This window comes from Notechis scutatus, chromosome 1, assembly GCF_049901735.1.
Source record: "Notechis scutatus isolate UNSWTSFEM ecotype Mainland chromosome 1, rNotScu1.2, whole genome shotgun sequence".
NCBI classification, from domain to species: domain Eukaryota; kingdom Metazoa; phylum Chordata; class Lepidosauria; order Squamata; family Elapidae; genus Notechis; species Notechis scutatus.
In genome coordinates this window covers 319960425-319984193 of record NC_142009.1, presented here as the reverse complement: position 1 = coordinate 319984193, position 23769 = coordinate 319960425, and the positions used below count along the sequence as shown (strand labels likewise).

Below are 23769 nucleotides of genomic sequence, written 5' to 3'. Positions count from 1 at the left end.
ATATCAATCACTGTTGCATTAAGCTCTCAGTAGTAGATACACTTCTTTGTATTCATGTTACAAACAGACATTTTCAGGATTTGATTTCTAATCCACATGAAACTAATGTTATAACTGACCTAATATCTGTAGGAGCCAAGAAAACTCAGTTGTTGTTTTTCTGTAACCTTTTAGAAGCTAATAAATTTAATAACTTTATATCTATTAAAGTAATAGAGTATATATATATAGAAAGATCCATGGACTATGAATCTTTCTATATATGTACTGGAGTATAGAGGAGATTGGAGTATACAGTTAAAGAATGCTCTCATTATTTTCTCAACAGAGAGATTAGAGAAATACGTGACATATCCAGGAAATTAGTTCCTCGCAATGCTTTGGAAAGTGCTGAATATGTAAAATTTATAACAGCTTTACTAAATGCAAAAGATTTCCGCGATCGAATTAATGGAATTAAACAACTGTTAGCAGACACAGAGAACAACCAAGACCTTGTTGTTGCGAACATTGTGAAGGTAACATTATATAGGTTACAACAGAACCTTCAGTATTCTCTCTAGAGATGACAGGAAAGCATGTAGGTCAGTGATGGCTAACCTCTCCACATCCGTGCGCGACTCTCCCCCGCGCTGTGCGCCTCTGTGCGCAACCCCCATGCGTGCACGTCTCCCACGCACACATCGCGCATGATACCCGACAGCTGATACCCGACAATCAGCTGGCTGGCAGGGTGTGTGTGCACATGCGCAGTTGATTTGTTCCGGGCAATGGCTTGCGTGCCAGCAGAAATGCTCTGCATGCCACTTTCAGCACACATGCTATAGGTTCGCCATCACAGACGTAGGTGATAAATTATGCTATTTACACTGACAAATGTAATAGAAATACAAGAAACAAATGACTATAAGGGAAAAAATTAATCAAATCACTAACCCAGTAGATAGAATCATAGTTATAGTTGTAGGGAGGGAGCAAAGATAATGAAAGAAGCCTTATATGGTGTCAGAACATTGGTTCACATAGCCCAGTATTGTCTGTTCTGGCAGCAAGAACATGGCATGGCAAGAATGTTATTTTGCGTTCCATTTCCTGAGCTTCCCTAGTGTGAAAACAGCTGATTATGTAGAATATATTTCATGTGTTGTATCTGTCATACTGCAGCTGTCCAGCACATATCTTGTTAGTACATGGAACCCTCCTACCGGATGTATTCTTGGTAGCCTCAAGATGGCAGGTGCAACATAAGAAAGACTATTGATGTAATTAAGGCATGGTTTTCTCATAAAATATTTGATTAAGCTTAAGACATAAAACTTGCCAGTACCTTGGTTTTTTTTCTGGACCCACATTCAACAACACATTGTTATTCTAGAATTTAATTTTAGTCTTGAGATGTTTAAAATGTATTTTATTTTACTATATCAAAATAGCTAACAAGAAAAAATGTAAATACATGTACTTAAAACAATATTAATATATTGAAACTTCAAACTTAATAATGGTGAGAATACAAAATAAAGGAAGAGATGCCTGGAAAAGATAAATATAACACCTCCAAAAAAGTACATTCTTGATTCTTGTGCCCTGATAGATTCCAGATACTAGAAATATTGCCAAGAAAATCAAACGTATCTTCAGGAGTTGGAATAATATGGTCTCAATGGTTAAGTTACTTCCAGATTTTGGACTGGAGTTATCACGATTGTTGTTGTCACCATGGATCAATTTTACTTCCAATGGCAAAATCATTGCAACTCATTCTACTCCTCAAACATTATTTGAAGTGTTCAATACACACAGTAAACCTTTTTGTTATATCAATTTATGATTATAGGAAAATAGTTTCATGTTACTCAAAATGACTTTTACTAGTTTATCAGGATAGGGCAGTTCAAGCTCATTGTTTCATAGGCTACATAAATAACTTCAATTACATCATCTTGTACAAATGAGCCACAGTTTATTTCTTCAAAAGCTCCAGGCATGTTGGAATTTAATATACTGAATAACACATGTTTCAGTTGTCTCTTTGTAAACATACTGCAATAAAGTTCAATTCTATAAACATTTAAATATAGCTTTCACAGAATTGTGTTGATACAAATAATATTATGAGACACTCAATTTAGCCAGAAAACAGATTAAACTACATTTTTAAACTTCTGATAAAACCGTAATGTAAGATATTCATGAGTAATATGTCAATATTCTCCATGTATATATTGCAGTATTAAATGTTTATACAGAAAATGACAGCTACATGAATCAGGTTACTTCTTGTCAGTTTTGTAATGAAGTAAAATAACTATCAGGTGGAACATAAATATAAATACATGCCTATTGCATTATGTTGTGTAAACAAAATTATATCAAGTATGGAAAATGAATGAGAAATAAAAGGGGGGGGGGGAGTCAAGAAATAAAAAAGAAAATTGGCTAAATCTAGTTTTGCCCAGCACCAATCATAGTATTTCTTCATATATTTTTATTAATGCAAATTGCCTTAAATGAGCAGATCAATCATCCTAAGTATAATTGTTTATTATCTATTTCTTTTGTGTGATATTTCTTTGTCAGATACTCTTTAAGCAAATGGCTATCTCTTGGAGTTCAAGCTCCTTTAATAGTTGGGGGTTTTAGGTATTCTTGAGCAAAAGCATATTGATTAAAGAACTTTAACATGGCTTATATATGAGTTGTATATCCTTGATTTGCAAAACGGTTTGCTATCCTGTGACTGACCAACAATTCTTCAGGATATTCCACTAGTGCAGCAATATATGAAAGAAAAAGAAGTTGTTTGGGTTCACATTGAAATTACTAGAAAAGTTGGGATCTGAGCACATTTCCATAGGATTCCACATTTTAAACCTGACAGTTTAAATATATATTTGGTCAAATAAAATAATTCAAATTATTGTAATTGTGTCTGTCTAGATCTTTGATGCCTTCAAGTCTCGCTTACATGACTCAAATAGCAAAGTCAATCAGGTTGCTCTAGAGACCATGCACCAGTTGATTCCTCTGTTGAAAGAGAAACTATCTCCTGTTATCAATATGTTAATTCCTGCCTTGGTTGATAACAATCTGAATTCTAAGAACCCAGGCATCTATGCTGCTGCCACCAATGTCATCCAGGCTCTTTGTCAACACTTAGGTAAACTGACTTTTTCTTCCATCTGCTATACTGAGCTTTAAGGTGCAGCATTGCGATAAAAGAGGGGACTAAACACTTTGGAATTTATGGGGTTTTATTTATCCGCTTATAATACAAATGTGGATTTATTAATGCTTGATTGGTTCAGTTTGTAAACATTCCTATAATGTACCAGTCTCATTTCAACAATACTTTAGGGCAAGTTAAGAAGTTTGGCAGGATGTAGGAAAAATCATATATAGATTCCACATATATTGAGACATGGTTTGGGTTAACCATAGTTTGTTGATTATCATGTCAAAAAGGTCCACTCAAATTAAACTATTAGCCCATGTGCTACTTTTTTTTTAGAATTTATTCATTGAGCCTTTATTATTATTATAAAATAAATAACTCAAGGCAGCAAACATAAATAATATCCTTCCCATTTTAAGGAGATTGGGCTGAATGACTGTCATAGGGTCATCCAGCTGGCTTTCATGTCCAAAGTGGAAGTGGTTGGGGACCTTTTCCTATTTTTTGTAGCTCCCAATTATACTAGATGGTGCTACTGAAATGTGGTGACCAGTATTTATTTTTATCTATTTGTACGCTGCCTCAGTCACCCAGGGAACTTTAGGCAGTTTTTGATACCATACCTTTATTTTTTCTCTCTGTGTCCCTCTATCCCCTCTTCAATTTAAGTGGTAAAGTGTTGCCTACTTTCTATAACCCTACTGCCACAATTAGAACTCAATTTAAAAAATACTTTTTAAAAAGTTCTCAGCCATTCTCTAATATCACTGCAATGCCATGTTTCTCAGAATGTTTAGTATTAAAAACAAAGAAAAAGGAATGTTCTCTACCCCATCCAGCCCCAAACATTGTAGTTCTTAACACACAACAGCTACATTAACCAACACGCTAAATGAATCCAAATAAACTATACTGTGATTTAATGCAGAATGTAAATTCATTGAGAGTCTGAGATTTCTGGGCCTTGAGATTAAATTTTTCTATCCCATTTTTCAAACTCTGTTTCATCTTTATTGTTTTATACAAAGTCTTGTTATTAGAGCTCAGAGCTAAATCTCCTGAAGCAAATCCTGTGTTTTATGTCTTTGTTTCCTTTGCTTCAAGACAATTACCTGCTTCTCCAGCCATTCTGCACTAAGGCCCAGTTTTTGAATGGAAAAGCCAAACAAGACATAACTGAAAAACTAGCTGGTAAGGCTTTCAGCAGTTTTCTTTATGCTTCATGTCCTTTTTTCTCATCAGTGTTTTTTTTCTTGGTTAAGACTGATCTATATTGAATAAGTCTATCATGTATTTTCAAATCTTTACACTTTGTTAAGTATTACCATATTTGGTAATACTTAATAAAGAGTTTCTGTATTGCAGGGTTGGCAGTAGATATGAATTTTAGTCTGAAACTCATGGCCAATACAGGAAACTGAAAAGCAAATATAATATGCCTATTAATATTCTATTCCATTGAAGTGTTTGAAATCAGAATAGAGATTTGTTTTCTATTGGTACAAATTTGTTTGGTAAAAACGTATTTGTTCTTCCAATATCTATCATGTTTCTAGAAGATCCTTTGACTTTTTTGTGTGCAGTATGTAAGTTCATAGTTCACAACATTGTGCTTCTGAATTTGCACAATAGCCTTCTTAAAAAGACTATATTAAGATAGAATTTCTTTTCAGTTTTAGGAAATAATCTGGGGAGTCGCATTTTACCATATCTTTGTATGAAAAATAACTCTTTCTCCCTTGGTTCTTTTCCTGCATTCAGAACTTGTTGTCGAGCTGTATCCCCGGAAGCCTCATGCAGTGGAGCAGAAAGTCTTGGTGGTTTTATGGCATTTGTTGGGCAACATGACAAACAGTGGTTCCTTACCTGGAGCTGGTGGAAATATTCGGGCAGCCACTGCTAAACTGTCAAAAGCACTTTTTGCACAAATGGGTCAGAATCTGTTGATCTATGCTGCATCTCAGCCCCCACACATAAAAAGAACTCTGGAGGAATTCCTTGACCAAACTACCTGAAGCAGACCCTGATATGGACATAAAGATTATTATAGGCTCTGTATAACAGCATACAGTTTTACATGGGCTGGAATGGATCATTTTCAAGCAGCCTGACTTTATTATGTTTGTGCTTTTCACACAGAAGTGAAATTGGAGTGACTGCTTTTAATGACCAACCATTTAGGACTTTATTTTTCCAGTTTAAGTCCTAGGCTGAAACCAAAATCAGTATGGCACTTGCAAGCGTACTTCCTGTCCTGGTGCTGTTCCAAGATTCTGTAGAATCGGGATTGGATGTCTGTGAAAGCAAAGACAACTCTGCTTTTTTGCACTCTTTTTGACTTGGTGGCATGGTGCCCTATGTGTACTAACAAAGATGAAATTTAGAAATAGTTTTAATCATGAAATCATGTTATGACGTGTCTTCTCATATAGCCTTAAAAGGGGGAGACTTTGGAGAGACATGAAGAACAGGGTTTTGTGTGATATTTGTGGAAAAAATGTATTTTAAAAATCAGTCCCACTCATGATTGTGCAGTGTTAGCTTGCTTTTGCTGCTGTTGATGTATTACATCTGCTTGACAGTTGAGCATAATTATCTGCACATTGTTGTAAAACTTGGAAAAGGTTTTAATGAAGCATGTTGACCACAATTTATAGAAAATATTTTTTTTACAGATTTTGAACATGTCTTAAAAGAGATAGCACATGTTGAATATAGCTTCCATATTTTAGTGTGAAAAATATTACTGAATTTTATCTGTCCAAAATTTATAAAGGTGTTAACTTTTCTGACCTTACGTGCAATCCTCAGCAATATAGTGCCAGTTCTGCTCTCAAAATATGACACCTACAAGTACTGTATTCATCTGAAAGATAAAAAAAAAGTTATAAAAATAAATGGCTTTATTTCTGTAAATAATGTGGTTTATTTCCCTTTCCTGATTTGTCTTGAAGATTACTGTTTTTAAAACTTAAGTTCTAACTACTTGACAGATTTCTTTTGAAAAAGTCATTCAATTGTGTCCAGTTTTCAGAGCTTGCCTGGACTAGTCCCTACAGTTTTCTTGGGAAAATTTTTTAGAAGTGATTTGCAATCACCTCCTTCCTAGGGCATGACTGGGCCAAAGTTAACCAACTGGCTTTGTGCCTATGGGAGGACTAGAATTCTAACCCTCCTAGTTTACACAGAAAAGGACTAAAATTGTAAACGCAGTGTCAGACATAAAGATCTCAAGTGCCTATATACAAATGCACAAAGTCTGAGGAACAAACTGGGTGAACTCGAACTAAGGTAAATATGATATAGTTAGAATAACAGAAACTTGGTGGGATGAAACCCATGACTGGAACATACTGGTAGAAGGATACAAACTATTAAAAAAAAAAACATAAAAGAGGAGGTGGAGTTGCACTGTATGTAAAGGACCACTATATTGCTACAGAAATGCATGAAACCAAAGATGAAAACCTCCTAGAATGCATTTGGGTCAATATAAAAGAAAAAAAGAATGACATGGCCATAGGCGTATATTATAGGCCACCCAATCAAGCAGAAAAAATAGATGTCCTTTTTGCCAGCCAACTAACAAACATATGCAGGAAACACACAACAATAGTAATGGAAGACTTCAATTATCCTGATATCAATTGGAAAACTAATTCTGCACTAAGTGAGAAATCAAATAAGTTCCTAACCAACCTAGCTGACAACTTTGTTGTCCAAAAGGTAGAGGGTGAAACTAGAGGGACAGACGTACTGGACTTAATTCTTACAAACAGAGAAGAAGTGATAGAGGGAGTTGAAACTGCAGGAACCTTGGGTGAGAATGACCATGTCATACTAAAATTCAACATAACACAAACACAAGCAACAGAACATAATGACACCAGAGTCTTGGATTTTAAAAGAGCTGATTTCAATAAACTCAGAGAGAACTTGGGAAAGATTCCATGGATGAAAATCCTAAAGGAAAAAACAACTCAAGAATCTTGGGAAACTCTAAAAAGTATCATCATAGAAGCCCAGACCAGCAATACCACGGAGAAAGGAAAAACAAGAAATCCAAGAAGAAACCAGCATGGCTACACAAAGATCTCTGGCAAATTGAAAGAAAAAAAGGACAAGTACAAAAAATGGAAAGAAGGACGTACAGCTAAGTCATAATATCAGCAGATAGCCAGAATCTGCAAAGACGAAGTTAGGATAGCAAAGGCTCAGAACAAACAAAGACTTGCAACAAAAGTTAAAGATAATAAAAAAAAGTTTCTTCCAACATATCAATAACAAGAAAAAAATCAAGGAAACAGTCGGTCCACTAAAGAGAGAAGATGGCAAGGAAGTAACAGGCAACAGAGAGAAAGCAGAACTGCTTAACTCATTCTTTGCATCCGTCTTCACGCAAAAAGAAACTATAGCTCAACCCACCAAAAACATAACTGTAAAAGACAGACCAGAAATAAAAGTTAAAATAAGCAAAAAATAGTAAGAGAATACCTGTCTGATCTTGTTGAAAACAAATCACCGGGGCCTGATGGATTTCATCCCAGAGTTTTAAAGGAGCTGGCAGAGGTCATCTCAGAACCACTGCACCATATCTTTCAAAAATCCTGGAGCACTGGGGAACTACCAGAGAACTGGAAAACAGCTGATGTGTTTCCCATCTTCAAAAACGGGGAAAAAAATAGACCCAGGAAACTATAGACCAATCAGCCTAACATCAATACCCGGGAAGATACTGGAAAAGATAATTAAAAAAACAGATCTGCCAACATCTAGAAACAAGTAAAGTAATAACTAGCAGTCAGCATGGGTTTGTTAAGAACAGATCATGCCAAACCAATCTTATTTCATTCTTCAACACAGTGACTAAATTAGTAGACCAGCCAAATACTGTGGACATAATATATTTAGATTTTAGCAAAGCATTCGACAAAGTAGACCACAACCTACTTCTTAGTAAGCTAGAAAAAAGTAGAATAGATAGCACCACCACTAGATGGACTCACAACTGGCTGGCAAACCGTACTCAAGGAGTAGTCCTTAATGGGTCTAAGTCTACATGGAGGGAAGTAAGCAGTGGGGTGCCACAAGGTTCCGTCTTAGGCCCAGTACTCTTCAATATCTTCATTAATGATATAGATGAGGGAATAGAAGGGGAACTTACCAAATTTGCAGATGATACTAAGCTGGCAGGAATAGCTAACACCCAAGAAGATAGGCTCAAGATCCAGATGGATCTTGACAGACTAGAACACTGGGGCATATCTAACAAAATGAAATTCAATGTAGAGAAAAGTAAAGTCCTACACTTAGGCAAGAAAAACCAAAAGTACACATATGGACTGGGTGAAACCAGGCTCAATAGCAGTAACTGTGAGAGATCTTGGAGTCTTAGTGGACAACTAGCTAAATATGAGCCAGCAGTGTGCAGCAGCAGCCAAAAAAGCTAATGAAATCCTAAATTGTATTAGCAGAGGGATACAATCAAGATCAAGGGAAGTACTAATACCACTCTATAAATCCTTTGTAAGACCACACCTAGAGTACTGCATCCAGTTTTACTCACCACATTATAAAAAAGATGTTGAGACTCTAGAACAGGGGTGGGCAAACTACGGCCCGCGGGCCACATCCAGCCCGTTGGTCTTTTTAATCCGGCCCGCCGAAGATTGGTACAGAATTAAGGTTTGATATGAATGATTGAATGATTGCATTCATTTGATTTTGACTTGTAATGACAGGCATTTCGACACCAGGTAGCGCATTAGGCACAGTGACTTGATTTTGCGGAGATTTTGCAGTTTTTTATATGTATCGTACCTTGTGCTGACCCGACCTGTCTGTCAAATTTTAAAAGTCAATGAGGCCCCTGAGCCAAAAAGTTTGCACACCCCTGCTCTAGAAAAAGTACAGAGAAGAGCAACCAGGATGATTAGGGGACTGGAGACTAAAACATACAATGAACAGTTGCAGGAACTGGGCTTGGCTTGGCTAGTCTAGTAAAGAGAAGGACCAGGGGAGACATGATAGCGGTCTTCCAATATTTGAGGGGCTGCCACAGGGAGGAAGGGGTCCAGCTATTTTCTAAAGTGCCTGTAGGCCAGACAAGGAATAATGGATGGAAACTGAACAAGGAGAGATTTAACCTGGAAATAAGGAGAAACTTTCTGACAGTGAGAACAATCTACCAATGGAACAGCTTGCCCTCGGAAGTTGTGGAAGCGCCATCACTTGAGACTTTCAAGAAGAGATTGGACTGCCATTTGTCAGAAATGGTGTAGGGTCTCCCGCTTGGGCGGGGGGTTGGACTAGATGACCTGCAAGGTCCCTTCCAACTCTGATTATCTGTTATCTGTTAAACAAATATGAGAGGGAAATACAGCTAAACATTTTTATTCCAATGCTATTCATTCCCATCCTTGGTCCCATCACATTCATATGTCATTTCATATATTCTTCTTTTGTTCTTTAAACTTATCTCTTGCCCCCCCACCCCCCAAGATTCTCATCGACCTGTTGTCGGTAGCAGAATCGGACAGTGAGAAGAACGGGGACCAGTCAGGGAGTCTGGAGAGGACTCGGACGACGGTACTGTGTCCGATGCAGAGATGGGGCCAGGATTATCTGGGAGTTGGGCGCTGCCTTCGGAGCCTTTGGAGTCTGGCAGCAACGAGGCAGAGGACCCAGGACAGCCTTTTCCCAGTGCACGTGCACAGAACTGCTATAAGGCGAGAGCAGCTGAAACTAAAGGGGCGACTCGGGAATAGGGCTGGGAGGTGATTGCCCCTTCCATAAGGGATAAAAGTCAGGCCTAAATGATGAAACCTTTGCAGGAAGCAAAGTAGTTCCATCGGTTCCAAGTCATCCTGGAAGCTCTTTGTACTTCAGTTAGTTTTTCTTGTACTTTGGTTGGTTTCTTTTCTAGTTAATTCGATACTTGTTTTTGGCAGCACTTCACAGAACTGAAAGGTGTGTGCTTATCTTGGGGGACTGTTTGAGTTTAATTCCGCCTGGGAATGAAAACCATTCCCAGCGTTGCAATAAAATAAGTTTTGTTTTTAAAACAAGTTTGTGAATAATTACAGTTTACGAAGCCTGGGTCAGGACATAACCTTCCCTTTTTGCTCTCGGCATCCATTCTTCATATACTCCTTTCCAATGTCCCTTGTCAGCCACATAAGTATAATCTGCACACATTTTTATACAAGACTGATCAGTTGTCTTTGTTAAGCATGCTTCACTCTAAATCATGGGTGTCAAACTTGATTGCCTCACGTAACATTGCAATGTATCACATTTTTTGCCTTTGCGGAGCTGAGGTGGATGTGTCCTGCGCATGACGCATCTGGCCCATGGGCTGCCAGTTTGACACCCCTGCAAATGGAAACCAAAGGTGACTGAAGTCACTCAGCATAGGAGACAGATGAGACCTGTGATGACGGAAGTGGCACACAGAACCATTTTTGCCAGCATGCGAGCTGTCACCTGGAACAGATACACTGCGCATGCCACCTTGTCAACTTGTCAGGTATCTGCCACGCATGCACAGGGGGGATGCGCACACATGCACAGAGGCACGTGTGTGTGTGTTATGCACATATTGCATTATGGGTGCAGGCACTTGTGCGCGTGTACACTTTCGGCATGCGACGAAAAGGTTAGCCATGATTGGATGAGACTGTTTGGTACAGAGTTTGATAACTTCCAGCAAAATGACTATTTTACTGTAATAAATATAAGTGATGATCAGCTAGGTTCCTTCTTCAGTAACTCAGAATTGGCACATTACAATGACAGGAACAAGTCTTTGAAGAGCACAGTTGTTCTGGCAGTGGTTGAACTTTGCAGAGGTACTTCTTAGTTTTTCCAATGTATTTATTCAGTAGCTCAAGAGATGATCAGAATCACGTTTCTAGTTACAAGCTAGAAACAGTTACACCTTCATAGGTGTTGGAAGAAAAATCCATCTGGTTCAGTTTCAAGCTTGGAGAAAGATGCTGGAAACAACATAGAGGCTGGAAGCTGACTGGAAAGAACGTCCATTTATTGATGAACAGAACCACCAGGATTTGTGGTTCTGGTGCAGCTGGCAAACTGGTTTGGTTTTACATGGGCTTTTTATAGTTTTTACAGCATTTTGTAATCTGGAGGCTTGCCTTGTGTTTTTATTATTTGGTTGGTTTTACTTGCTCATGATGGGTCTTAATTATCATTTCCTTAGTCCTAATCCTGTCAGGCATGTGTTTTTGATTTGTTATCTATTGCCTCTAACCTGCCTTTCTTAATGGACAGATATTGTTTCCACTTTTCTCAATGTCTTGTCCTTTATCCCATCATCCTGGAGCTGAAGTTCTTTTCTCTTGTGAATAAGCTGGCACAATCTTTCAATGGGCACAAAATATTTGCTGGGAGCTGTTAAGAAAGACTGAGTCTGCTTTCTGTCTTAGAGCATGTTTCTCCATTTCTCCCTTTGGGGGAAATATAATACTCTTACCTTTTTAATATTTCCCAAAATATTTCATTATTGTGGGGGTGGGCTTCCCACAGAGGATTTAGGACGCCTTCCTTCATCTACTCAGCCAATAGCATCAAAATTATGGTGTTTTCCCATGTCAGCTACGCCTTCCAATTCTGCACTTTGCACCAACCAAAATAATCGCCCGTTTGCAGCTCCCAAAGAAATTAAGCTGTTATCAGGGTAGAGTGACAGAGGTGCCGTTTGGATGAACTTTCATGTCTGGTTATGCCGCCATCTTAGTTAAAGATGATTAGGACGACACAGCGTCCACATTTGGAGTAACGCATAAGAAAGGACTTAGGAATTAACTCTAAAAGAGCCCCAGAACAGGCTCACAGACCGAGACCGTCTCTCACTGAGAGACACGCAACGGCCACGTCGCAACGAAGGCCGAGCGCATCTCCTTCCGGCGCATGCTCTTTCAACTGGTTGTCTTCCGGGCCTCCGGCTGGGCGCGCTACCCCGCATGCGCCTCTTTCTTCCCGCCGGCGGCGCAAGTCAGATTGGGCCAAAAAGAGAGGCCTTAGATCCCACGCGCTTGCGTAGTACGTTCTTTCGGACGGCGGGCAGACCGGAGGCCGCTCAAGAGAGTCAAAGCGACGGCCGAGCGGGACTGATGGCAGAGAACACGAGCCAGGTCTGTAGGGAAACGGGCGAAAGAACTGGTGTTGCGTTTTAAGAGGTCTGAGGAAAGGTTTAATTAAAACAAATTAAAAAAAAATCCCGCTTCCCCAGCCACGCTCTCTCTGAGGCAAAGGCGGTTGGGCAGCGAGGAAAAAAAGGAGGGGAACTCGCTCCTTCCGACCCACGCCCCTCCACACCGTTGGCTTCTTTCCCCGCTCCCCACGAGTTTGGCGCGGCCTGAGGTAAAAACGCCCCCCCAACCCTCGGCCTCCGGTGGTCGAGGGCGCGCGCGCGTGTGGTGGTGGTGGGGAAGGGGGAACCAAGCGCGAGCGAGCGAAAGAGAGTGTGGAGGAGGTGGGGGAATCTGCTCTTTCTCGGCTACTCTTTGTGGTGGAAGGAGCAGCGCGAACCAAGGAAGGAATTTGCTGGCGTCGTCACTCCTTCAAGAGGGCGGCCGACTCTTAAGCTCCCTTTTCTTTGTAGGCTTCGGGACGGAATGACTGACGGAGCTTCAGTCAAGAAGTCTCTCTGCCTATCTAGCGACTTTCTCCCAGCCTTATTTCTCTCTTAACTAGGATTGCTTTGCTTTTTATTTATTTATTTGATTTGTCAATCGCTTACAAAATAATAGGTGTAAGTATAAACATGAGTAAGAATACAGAAAATGGGTACGATTAAATGGGGACAATAGGACAGGGAAGGCAGGCACGATGGTGCATCTATGCACGCCCCTCTTAGGAATGGGGTGAGGTCAATATTTCGCCCCGAATTGGCGCTTTTTCGTGTGTGTGTGTGTGTGTGTGTGTTACGTCGCGCGGGTTGATCTCCAACCATGTGGCTTTTTGGGTTGTGATCTCTCTCTTAAAAAAAAAAGGAGCTTTGAGGGAAAAAGCTGGTTGAGGGCCTGATGGGGGAAAAGGGGGGGCGTAATTATGCCCAGAGTTCGCTTGCATCGTTCCTCCTAATCAGAGCGGTTGGATACATAACTTTCTAAACCCTGAACTCGGTACAGTTTTCAACGGTCAAAGTTACAGTAAGGAATTCAGGAGAACGGGCGTCGTGGCCGGTGGGTTTGCCACTGAAAACGAAACGATATGGAGAGTTAAAGGGGGGGGGGAGGAGTTTGTTCAACTGCAGATGCCTAAAATGACTTGTAAGGAACTGGGCGTTTGGAAAGACGTCATGAAAAAAAAATCGGCTTTGAGAAGGGATTTTTTTTAAAAAAAAGAAGTAGCGTGGAAGAAACTTGTATTATTCATTTACTGGGTTTTCATTCTTGCTCTCTACTACACCTCATATCAGCTTCTGGGTGCAATTCAAAAAATGGTGGTTTTACTTCTGACATACTGAGTGAGAATTGTAACTTGGGAATTATGGTTATTTGTATTCACCTTTTCTGTGAACCATGAAATATTTTACATTTTTCCTATTTTGGAGGAATTGAGAGGAAAGCCTTTGAATAGCCAAAATATTTCTCTAAAAGGCAACGCTTCGCACCTCTTCATAAGTACTGTAATTTCCTGTGAAATCTCAGTTCTAGTGAATAGATTCACTATCTGAATTCTCTTGTGACTAAATCTTGACAGACTTTTATATGATGATTATGTTACCAAATTTGGGTAATGAAACATCTGCAACAAAATAACCGAGCTCAGAAAGCAACTCCTCAGATTTACACACACAAATACTATACAAAAATTATATATATACACACGTGTGTATATATGTATGCATTTTGTGTGTGTGTGTGTAAGTAAATATGAAGCGTCCTTGGGGTCCCAAAGCTTTTTAACGTCTGTCTGCAGAAAAGTACTTGATACTGGAAATATACATAACCAAGCTCACACTCTGTGTGTATTTCCATTCAGCTTGGTTATGTATATTTTCAGTACCAAGTACCTCTCTGCAGACATAGACATCTTAAAAAGCTTTTGGGTTTCTTTGTGTTCTAAAAGTATTATACTTAAAATCCATTTCCTACAGAATGATTTTGGGAATTTAGATAATTCTATTATCCCAATTATAGACTGCTCTATTTATCATCTAGAAAGATCTTGATTTTATTGTTGTTAACTAGTATCAACAAACTCAGAAGCATTGTGGGAGGATACCACATCAAAGTCTATCAAGTAGTTCCAACTTGACTGAAGTTAGCAGGTAATGCTTCCCTTGAGCCTTTGTATACCAGTTAGGGATTATCAGAGCTGATGCACGATCTTTAAGGAGTGAGATGTGATTGGACTTCTTGCCACTTTTTAATTGTAAATTAGGGCACCTGATTTGCCCTTTTGTATCTTAATTTGTTATGAAAGCTGCTGCCAATGATTTGAATGAGCAAGTTATCTCTTGTATGACAGGCTTAGTTGCCACTTGTCCCTCCCTCCCCATTCAGTTGAATTTTTTGGAATTTGTTTCAGTTGACTGAGGAAACTGGATCCAAATAATAATTCATTCATTTGTTTTGATTGGTAATTGAGACTAGAGAAGGTGATACTTAGATAAAAATATTTGGCTTCTCTGTTGAAATTCTGAAATAGAGATGGAAAATTAAAGCAGTACTATCAGTTATATCGGGGTCCTCAACCACCGGGCCGCGGACCGGTACTGGTCCGTGGAGCACTCTGTACCGGGCCGCAAATAAAAAATTTTTTTAAAAAATGGCGCCTTTCTTCGCCTTCGGTGAATGCTGCTGGGATCGGGGATCAAGGACACAAATGAAAGAAGGGGAGGGAGGAAGCAACCAAAGCCTGTCCTGCTCTCCGGCTCAGCGGCTTCGGTTTCCTCCTGCCTCGTTCCTCTCAGTCGCTCTCTCGCTGCTCCACCAGCCCAGGAAGAAACTGCTTCAAAGAAGCCGGGAGGGGGGGGCTTTTCCTGTTGTCGCAGCTCCTCCGAAGCGCCCGTTTACCCCCACCCCGCCCGCCCGTGCGCACTTCAACTCAGTGCCCCGTTCTGCCTGTCTGGTTGTTTGGGAGCAGCTTCGGCTGAGAATAATAACTATTCACCTCTTTTTATCAGCCGAAGCTGCTTCGAAACAAAGAAGGCAGGCAGAACGGAGCACTGTGGATTGAACCGGATTGAACCGTGCGTGGGCGGGCGGGGTGGGGGTAAACGGGCGCTTCGAAGGAGCTGCGGCGACAGGAAAGCCACCCCCCCCCCCCGGCTTCTTTGAAGCAGTTTCTTCCTGGGCTGGTGGAGCAACGAGAGAGCGACTGAGAGAGGAACGAGGCAGACACCTGAGGGAGGGAGGGAGACACCTGAGGGATGGGGCTGAGGGAGGCAGGGCCGAGGCGCTCCCTGAACTTGGTGGTTTGCTGGCAGACGTTTTATTACCCGACTAGGTAACAACATCAGGTGTTACCTAGTCAGGTAATGAAACGTCTGCAAGCAAACCACCAAACTCGGATTCTTCCCCCCCCCCGGTCCTTGAAAAAGTGTTTGTGCTTGAAACTGGTCCCTGGTACAAAAAAGGTTGGGGACCACTGAGTTATATTAATGTAGCACTTTATTTGGATATTTTAATTTATGAAATACAATGCAAATATTTCCCCTTTTCTTGGAATTTGTGCAGAATAGAGATATGCTAAAGTAGTATATTAATTATTCATAATTGTTTACTTCAGTTAGAATTTTAGCCACTCGGTAGTTTAGTTGGGCTAAAATGGGCTGGAAAATGGTTTTATTCTGATATTTGCCTTATACTTTGCTGTCAATCTATATGTTAGAAAGACTTGACTCATTCAGTTTTGATTCATCTTAATTTTTAATTATTTTTAATAATTATACTCTTATCAAATGTTACATTTATTTTAAAAAAGTCAGATGCCTATGTACTGTTTGAAAATTCAATGGACAGTACTGATGCTAATCGTTTTCTGCATTTACAGACTATTTCATAAAGATAAAAAGGTATCAGTCGCTATGCAGAGTTCAGAACATACAGAAGACAACAGCAACTTGAAAAGTGAGAACATGGGTAAGGACACGGAGGCCAAGAATGAGCAGCCAGCTGACTTTAGCACAGAGATCATGAGTGTCATGGAGATGGAGCAGTCCCCTGACAATTCTCCTGCTGCCAATTCCCAGGAAGAGACTGTTCAGGACACTGAAATACCAGTTACAGAAACTGTAAAGACATCTGATCCTGAAAATTCATTCCCTGCTGATTTTGACAAGTTTTGGAGAGTAGTTGAAACTAACCCACAAGATTTTACAGGTTGGGTTTACCTCCTTCAGTTTGTAGAACAAGAGGTAAGTAATTATATACTTTGGACCAGTGGTAGTGTTTTTTCTCCTCTGCTGTCCAATACTTGAATGTATGAATTCTAAACTTCATGCTTCTAGCCATTATATCATCCCTCAGGTTCAATGGAGTCATGTTAACACATCATATTCAATATTGTAAAATGCTTTGTGTGCCACATGTAAGAAATGGATGAATTGAGTGGAAAATGAATATACAATTGAGGGCTGTTCAACTTTCAAATATTTATTTTCTTCCCATCATTTCCCCAGAAGATAACCTTTAGTATACAATTTCTTCCACTCACCTACATTGTGAGTGAACGTTCTAGCACTCTTAAAATGTTCTCAGTATTCATTCAAAAATTCTTGTGATAGGTTTTTTTTTGGGGGGGTGGGTGGGTTAGAAAGTATGGGAAAGGGTCCTAGAGCAGCAGTTTTTTTCTCTTACAGGCAGAATAATTGTGGCTGTATCTCTTTCAGTTTATCAAAGTGTAGGAAAACTGTTTTGGGGGGCAAAACGTTAATGTCTATAATAGCAAAGAATAGGGATATGGAAGGACAAAGGAGTGGCAGTAGCAGCAGTGGTAGTGGTGACAATAACAACGATGTGGATAAGGTAATCTAGAAGTGTGGAGAAAGGGAAGACAATTGTGAATGGACCATTAAATGTGTAACTGCCTGTGGCTCTTAGGATACATGCATTAAGTCTCTGGTCCTCCATTCTGTTGGAGTTCAACTATCTTCATTTGTAACTGGGAAAAACTGAATTGAAATAAAATATTCCCATATGTATGAAGGGAGAATAAGTTTCTATATATGGGTGTTGGTGATGCAAGTGTTAAGTTAAACAATTGCTGTCCCTGAAAACCTGCATGGTTTCTTTGTGAAATGTTTTGCAGTAAAAAACAACAACATAGAATTAAAAATATGTACAATACTCCAAGATTTAAGAAAGAATTTGGCACAGTGCAAAAGTATAGAAATTAGGCGTACTGCTACAATATGTTTTATGAATCCCAGGAATCTAATTTATCTGTTGAAGTTTCAAGGTCGTGTTTGATGTTTAATATGCTTAAAGCTTTAAGCTACTGAATCCTCTTCATCACATATGTGAAAATAGGACACTAAAACTGTTAATATTTTGGAATAATGAAATATGTGTATTTTAAAATACAGTGAGATCTTGATTTAACCAACTCCATATTTAGCAAACTTCAGGATTTCTGTACAGACATCTCAGAAATTGCAGACTAGTCCTTTGCATTCACAGTAGATCAAGAGACACATTTAAATTTATATTAACTTTTCCTTAATGTTATAACGAGTGTTATGTATGAAGACTTTTATGCAAATAATGTGAGTCATGTCAGTTGCACCTATTTATGTAATGCTCTTATGACATAAATTCAAATGCTATAAATTATTTAATACTTATTTATTGGATAATAGGCAATAGCAAATACTTCCTAATGTAATAAAGTGAGGCTTTATTATAGTTTGGTGAACCATGTGGAATCTAGAATTTAAAGCCTTGCCTCTTGATAGCAGATAATTCTTGATTGAGCTTGCCAATCCAATCCCATATTCTTCAAAAATAAGAATAAAAATTATCAGAGTAATTAGTTTGTCTAATGTTACCTTAATTGAACCAATTAATTCTGGTTGCTGATAACAAAATTTCCTTCAGAGAAAATGTATTTCTATTTACAACTGGTAAAATGACTTGTCATTTACATAGTTACAATAGCTTCAGAATTGTTGATTTATAACATGTAGAGAAGACTTCCAGTTATTATCAGATGTTTCAACAGCACCACAATCCACCACATGATTGCATTTTATTTTGTTCTTACTTCTGACCAAAGCACTCCTCAATCTCGTAAATCACTTCAGTTCCCTACTCAGTGAAACTCATGAAGATCAAAGTTTCCTTTTAGTACCCTGTGGAGCTCTCCTGTGTGCACAGAAAAGAACTACTCTGCTGAGGTGCAGAAATGGAGCTTGGAATCTTCATGATGTAAACTTTGTTTCTGCATCCAACCAAAGGAGTTCCTTTCCATGCATGGAGGAGAACTAATATCCTTTTTTGGGATGCAGAAAAAGAAGTTTAAATTGTGAAGATCTGAGCTTTGATCTTCATGATTTTAAACTTTTCTGCACCCCATCAACTGTCCTCCATACACAGAAAGGAACTCTTTCAGTGGGGTGAAGGAAGGGATCTTAGATCTTCACTATTTAAGCTTCTTTTCTGCATTCCACTGAATGATGTCAGCTCTTCTTCATGCATTGAAGGGAAGTCTTCTGGTGGAGTGCAGAAAGGGCCTTAAGATTTTCATGATTTAAGATTCATCTCCACCCCATGGGAGAAGTTCCCTTTTTGCTTATGGTGGACAGCTGACATCCTTCTGCAAGCTACAGAAATGAAGCTTAGATCTTCAGATCTAAATTTCTTTTCTGCATCCCACCAGAGAAGTTTCAACTCACAGAGGGGAGGGGAACTCATGGCAAGGTGGAGAAATGATGCTGGGATCCTAAAGATCCCAGCTTTATTTCTCTGCCACAGGAATTCCCTTATACATATGGAGGGACTGCTTGCCCTCCTTTGGCAAGGAGCTCTTTCACTCTGTCTACTTTATGACCTACGTGGCCACTTCACAATTGTAGCAGGGAGAGCCAGGATTATGGTTGTTCAATGAAACAATTACTTAACAACTGAATTGCTCAACAACTGAGGCTCTTGTCCTAACTGTCAGAAACCAAGGACTACCTGTAGCAGTGCTTTGGATTTGGGGCTCTTGAACTTTAAATAGATTTTGCAATCACTTCCTTCTCAAGATTTGTAATTTGATTCTATTATTAAGGCAGATGATGTACAAATTAGGTCCCCCTCCCCTTCCAATCTACTGCAGAGTCTAAAAGTACTAAATCCTGCCCTCTATATTTTTTCACAGAACAATTTACCAGCTGCAAGGAAAGCCTTTGACAGTTTTTTCACACATTACCCTTATTGTTATGGCTACTGGAAGAAATATGCAGACCTTGAGAAGCGGCACAGTAACATGAAGCAGTCAGATGAGGTATGTATATAGACGCATGCAGTTGTTGCCCTTGGGTTCTGTGAGCCAAATGATGACCAAACCACTGCGTTGTAAGAAATTCTTTGGCTGCCAGTACCTGCCACTTTCATTCAGGGTTTTCTATTTACACTTGTCACTCCTTATGGCCTTTGGAGCTAATATCTTCTCTCTTTGTTGGCAGGTGCGTTAAACCTCTACTACAGTTTGTCAAGCTTTGCAGTGCAAGCGTCTGCATTACACTGCAGCTTAACAAGTAGGGCAGGGCTTTTCTGTCACTTACATTATACATTTATTCACAAAATTCAAACGCTGTGGTTGGTTTTGCTGGTCACCATTGCTACATCTTATTACATTTTTGGTCAGACGCTGACATTGATGCTCTAAAGGGTCTGTGCCCTATGATCTGTACCCCAAAGCCTGCCCACACAGCCTGGTCAGATGCAGGGACTGCTGCGCTTTGAAGATCAAGACTCCGCACGTGGAGATCAGAGCATTGCCATGTTCTAGCCAACCTCCACCCAAATGGTAATGGTAGATTATTTAAACAAAATTCCAGTACATTAGTATTTCATAAGGTTCACCGGATAACACAGTGTTGCCTCTCTCATGTAACCCATCTAGAGATTCAAAGTCTAGCTATTTAGTGTTCTCTTTTCTAGGTGTATCGGAGAGGACTCCAGGCGATACCTCTTAGCGTTGATCTCTGGATTCATTATATAAATTTCCTCAAAGAAACACTGGATTTCAGTGACGTAGAAACCATTGGGACCATTAGAGGGTAAGTTGGTTGAAAAGAACCTTAATGTGTGCATCCTGTGTAGTGGAATTGTACTTAGGGCTGTACTTGATCATACAAAAAGACACCTTAATATTCGGCCTGAAGGAGAAGCTTGAAATTAGAAATGCCATAGCAGGGTCTTCAAAAACTGATGATGTATAAAGTTGAAGTGTACTCGTTTACTAGTTTACTGAAGGCCAGATGGGGGATTTAAAAGCCTGCTCAGATTTCAGAACACCTTAGCATATATACATGTGAATAGAATTCCTATGCATGATATATGTGGTTTTATAAAAATAATTAACAGCCTAATATATACCATAGCATCAGATTATAATTCATATCCATGCTTGCCATTGATATCCTGATTGGGACTGAAAGAAGTTCCAAAACACTAAAAGGATTAAATTTGAGGAAAGATGTCTGTTGTAAGACTGCCAATTTTCCAGTTACAATGCAGGTACTAACTATTGTATTCCACTTTAAAAGGTATTCTGTGCTAAATAATCAAAAATCATATCTCAGTGGCTTCATTCTTTTCTAAATATTGCTAATTTGTTATGTGATGTATTTTGTACTAATGAAAAACTTCCTTGATTATGTTTACAACCTAGGACATATGAGCATGCTGTGCTTGCTGCAGGGACAGATTTCCGCTCAGACAAACTCTGGGAAATGTATATCAATTGGGAAAATGAGGAAGGCAACCTGAGAGCAGTGACTACTATATTTGATCGCATTCTTGGGATTCCAACACAGCTATATAGTCATCACTTCCAAAGGTATACGGATTGTAATTGTTTGGGTAGTGTTCTTCTGTTTGTATAATTGTATGGTACATTTTTTACAATTACATGGCATTATAATCTGACCTACAGAACAAGGCAGAATTCCTTTCCTGGGGGCTTTTGAACTTCTCTCCAGTCATATTTTTGCAACATTACAAGGAGAACCATATTCTACAATATTGTTCTGTACATTTTTCCTGAGTTGAAAATCTCTCTCAGACCAATCCACCTCTCAGGGTTGCTGTGGAAATTGTAAGTTTTAGGTACAGTGGAGCCTCGGGTCATGACAATAATCTGTTCCCGGACTCCAGTCACAATCCGATTTGGTCTTGTCACCTGATTTTTGAATCGTGACCTGAATTAACAAATGGGTGGATTTTTTGTTTGCTACCCAATTTGGTTGTGAGCGTTTGCGACCCAAGGTTCTACTGTATCTTCATTGCTGTGAAATGGGCCAAATATATAATAGGCAGAATAAAAATATAATAATAAATGAGCTGTAATGAGCTGTGTTTTCACACTGAAGTATTATCCAAATCATTTTTAAAATGCTTTTGTGCTTTTCAAAAGAGTACCATTTTACGACTCTTACCAAAGCAATTTTAAGAACTGTTAACTGTTTAAGACTTTTGACTTTGGGGCATAGGATGTGGTGCTAATCCAGGAACACTTATTTTTGTGTTTCATAAACAGATAAAAAATAACTCATTTTGTCAAAGAAAGAGCATAAAAAATTATCTTAATTTCATAATGTGTTCTAGTTTCTAATGGAATTTACTTCCAGCAGCCTGTATATCAATTGTTGGACAAGCTCTTGAGAAGTTGCTAGTATTGCTGAAAATGTACCCAAAGATGTTATCCCTATTATCTAATGAGTAGATTTGGGTGACATTTGCAGTAAATTACATGAGAAAATCTGTAGGGTCTCAGATTGACCAGACCTGTTCTGAAATCTTGTAGAGGGTTAAGTTGTTCTTAGACTCAATAGAAGGATCTGAAGGACTGGTGGAGTGTTATATCTAACTATATTTGTCCACTCATAGATTGTTGAAATTAATATCTTGTTTTTCTAAGCACCCTTGCATTCCATTCTCCCCCAAAATATTCTAACAGGTTTGGAAACCTTGTTGGAAATTCAGGGGTGTATATAGTAAGCTTGGAATAGCTAATATTTCACCTTGACCCCTGTATTATGTAGAAGTGAACAAAATAGTAAGATTTTCTTTTTCTTTTTTTGAAAATTTTTATTGATTTTTAAAAACAAACATAAACAAAACATAAAATATCTTTTTTGAAAGCAGCATAATCCCGGGTTACATCTCTTCGTACAGACACAAATTCAAGTTTATGCTCATTTTTATATTCCATTCCTTATCTTATTACTATTCTACATTTTCTATATAGCTTCTCCCCTCTTTTAACTTTCTTGATTTTATTTTATTTATTTCATCTCAATTCAAATCATTATACTTATATTCTTTGTCTGTCCTGTTTCAACTGTCTACTATCTCTCATTAAACAAAATTTCTCCTGTAATCACTGATTGGAGTATGATGCCTTTATATATTTCCCCTAAAATTATAACACTTAATATAATACATAACTTCCATTCGGATTCTGCTTGGTACATTCTAAAGCTACACACTATTTTGAAAAAAGAAAAAAATATAAATGTACAATATAATTAAAAGAACAATCCATTCCAATTCAATTCTATCATTAATATTAATATTCATTTAAATCTTAACATTTTACACATTACTTTTCAGATAAATACAATATTCCTACGGGAACACTTATAAACTTTCCATAGTTAATTCCCCCCCACTTCACTTATATTTTATAGAACATTGAGTAATTAAAATGTTCCCGTTCCTTCTTAATTCAATTCTCTCATTTATTTTATTTCATTTATTTTGTTCACAAAAGTTTCACTAAGTTACACTGACTGTTTTATCCCTCTTTTAAATCATATGTTGTTTCCAATTTTCTAACATTATTTCTATTACAGATATAACAATACAATCTTATGTACCTTCACAGAATCCCTTTTTCAGTTAAATTTTCACCCATTATCTCTGAATAGGTCCTGTTTCTTTACATCTTGCTCTAAACCTTTGTAACTTCCTTTCCTTCTTCCCTTTCTTCTTCTCTCTCCCCTTTTTACACCCCCCCATCTCTCCACCTCCATTTCCCTCTTCTGTATTCCCCTTTTCTGTTGCTTTCCAACATTATATCCACTTTTCAAATTATTTTTCCCTTTTTTGGCTGTTTTTTTAAGTCTTAAATTCTCCATTCTCTTTCCCCCCTTTCCCCTTTCTTCCCTAGATAGAGCTACTTGTTCAAAGATGGCTTCTTCTTTGTCCCAATCTTCTTGTTGCACAATCTTGTAGTTTCTTGTAGTTACAGATCACCATTTCTAAGAATTGAAAAACGGAGCCAAAGGAGCCCTTTCCTTCTTGTGCCTCTTCTTTATATTTTTTAAATTCCATTTTCAGTTCATCCAGGGGTGATGCCATTGTAGAATTTTTTAAACAACCACCCAATTGTTTTTAGTCATTCAAATA

General features: G+C 38.7%; 2 protein-coding genes across 9 annotated transcripts in view; both read left to right on the top strand.

Annotated features, from left to right (window-relative positions):
- Positions 1 to 6094, top strand: part of TOGARAM1 (TOG array regulator of axonemal microtubules 1) — a 32697-nt gene extending 26603 nt beyond the window's left edge. For all 7 annotated transcript variants that reach the window (XM_087952476.1, XM_026670884.2, XM_087952475.1 and 4 more), the window contains 4 exons: positions 329 to 518; positions 2941 to 3160; positions 4280 to 4366; positions 4937 to 6094. In XM_087952476.1, the coding sequence (XP_087808602.1) occupies positions 329 to 518; positions 2941 to 3160; positions 4280 to 4366; positions 4937 to 5190 (751 nt within the window). In that variant the 3' untranslated portion in view covers positions 5191 to 6094. The remainder of the gene's footprint in view (positions 1 to 328; positions 519 to 2940; positions 3161 to 4279; positions 4367 to 4936) is intronic.
- A 6080-nt stretch (positions 6095 to 12174) lies between these two features.
- The window catches only part of PRPF39 (pre-mRNA processing factor 39), a 26566-nt gene continuing 14971 nt past the window's right edge, over positions 12175 to 23769 (top strand). Inside the window, exons 1-5 of one of the 2 annotated variants that reach the window (XM_026670880.2) lie at positions 12175 to 12330; positions 16202 to 16565; positions 19511 to 19636; positions 20296 to 20414; positions 21029 to 21196. In XM_026670880.2, coding sequence (XP_026526665.1) covers positions 16236 to 16565; positions 19511 to 19636; positions 20296 to 20414; positions 21029 to 21196 — 743 coding nt within the window. In that variant the 5' untranslated portion in view covers positions 12175 to 12330; positions 16202 to 16235. Of the gene's footprint in view, positions 12560 to 16201; positions 16566 to 19510; positions 19637 to 20295; positions 20415 to 21028; positions 21197 to 23769 lie in introns of both variants that reach the window. The other variant, XM_087952477.1, reaches the window with a different exon arrangement.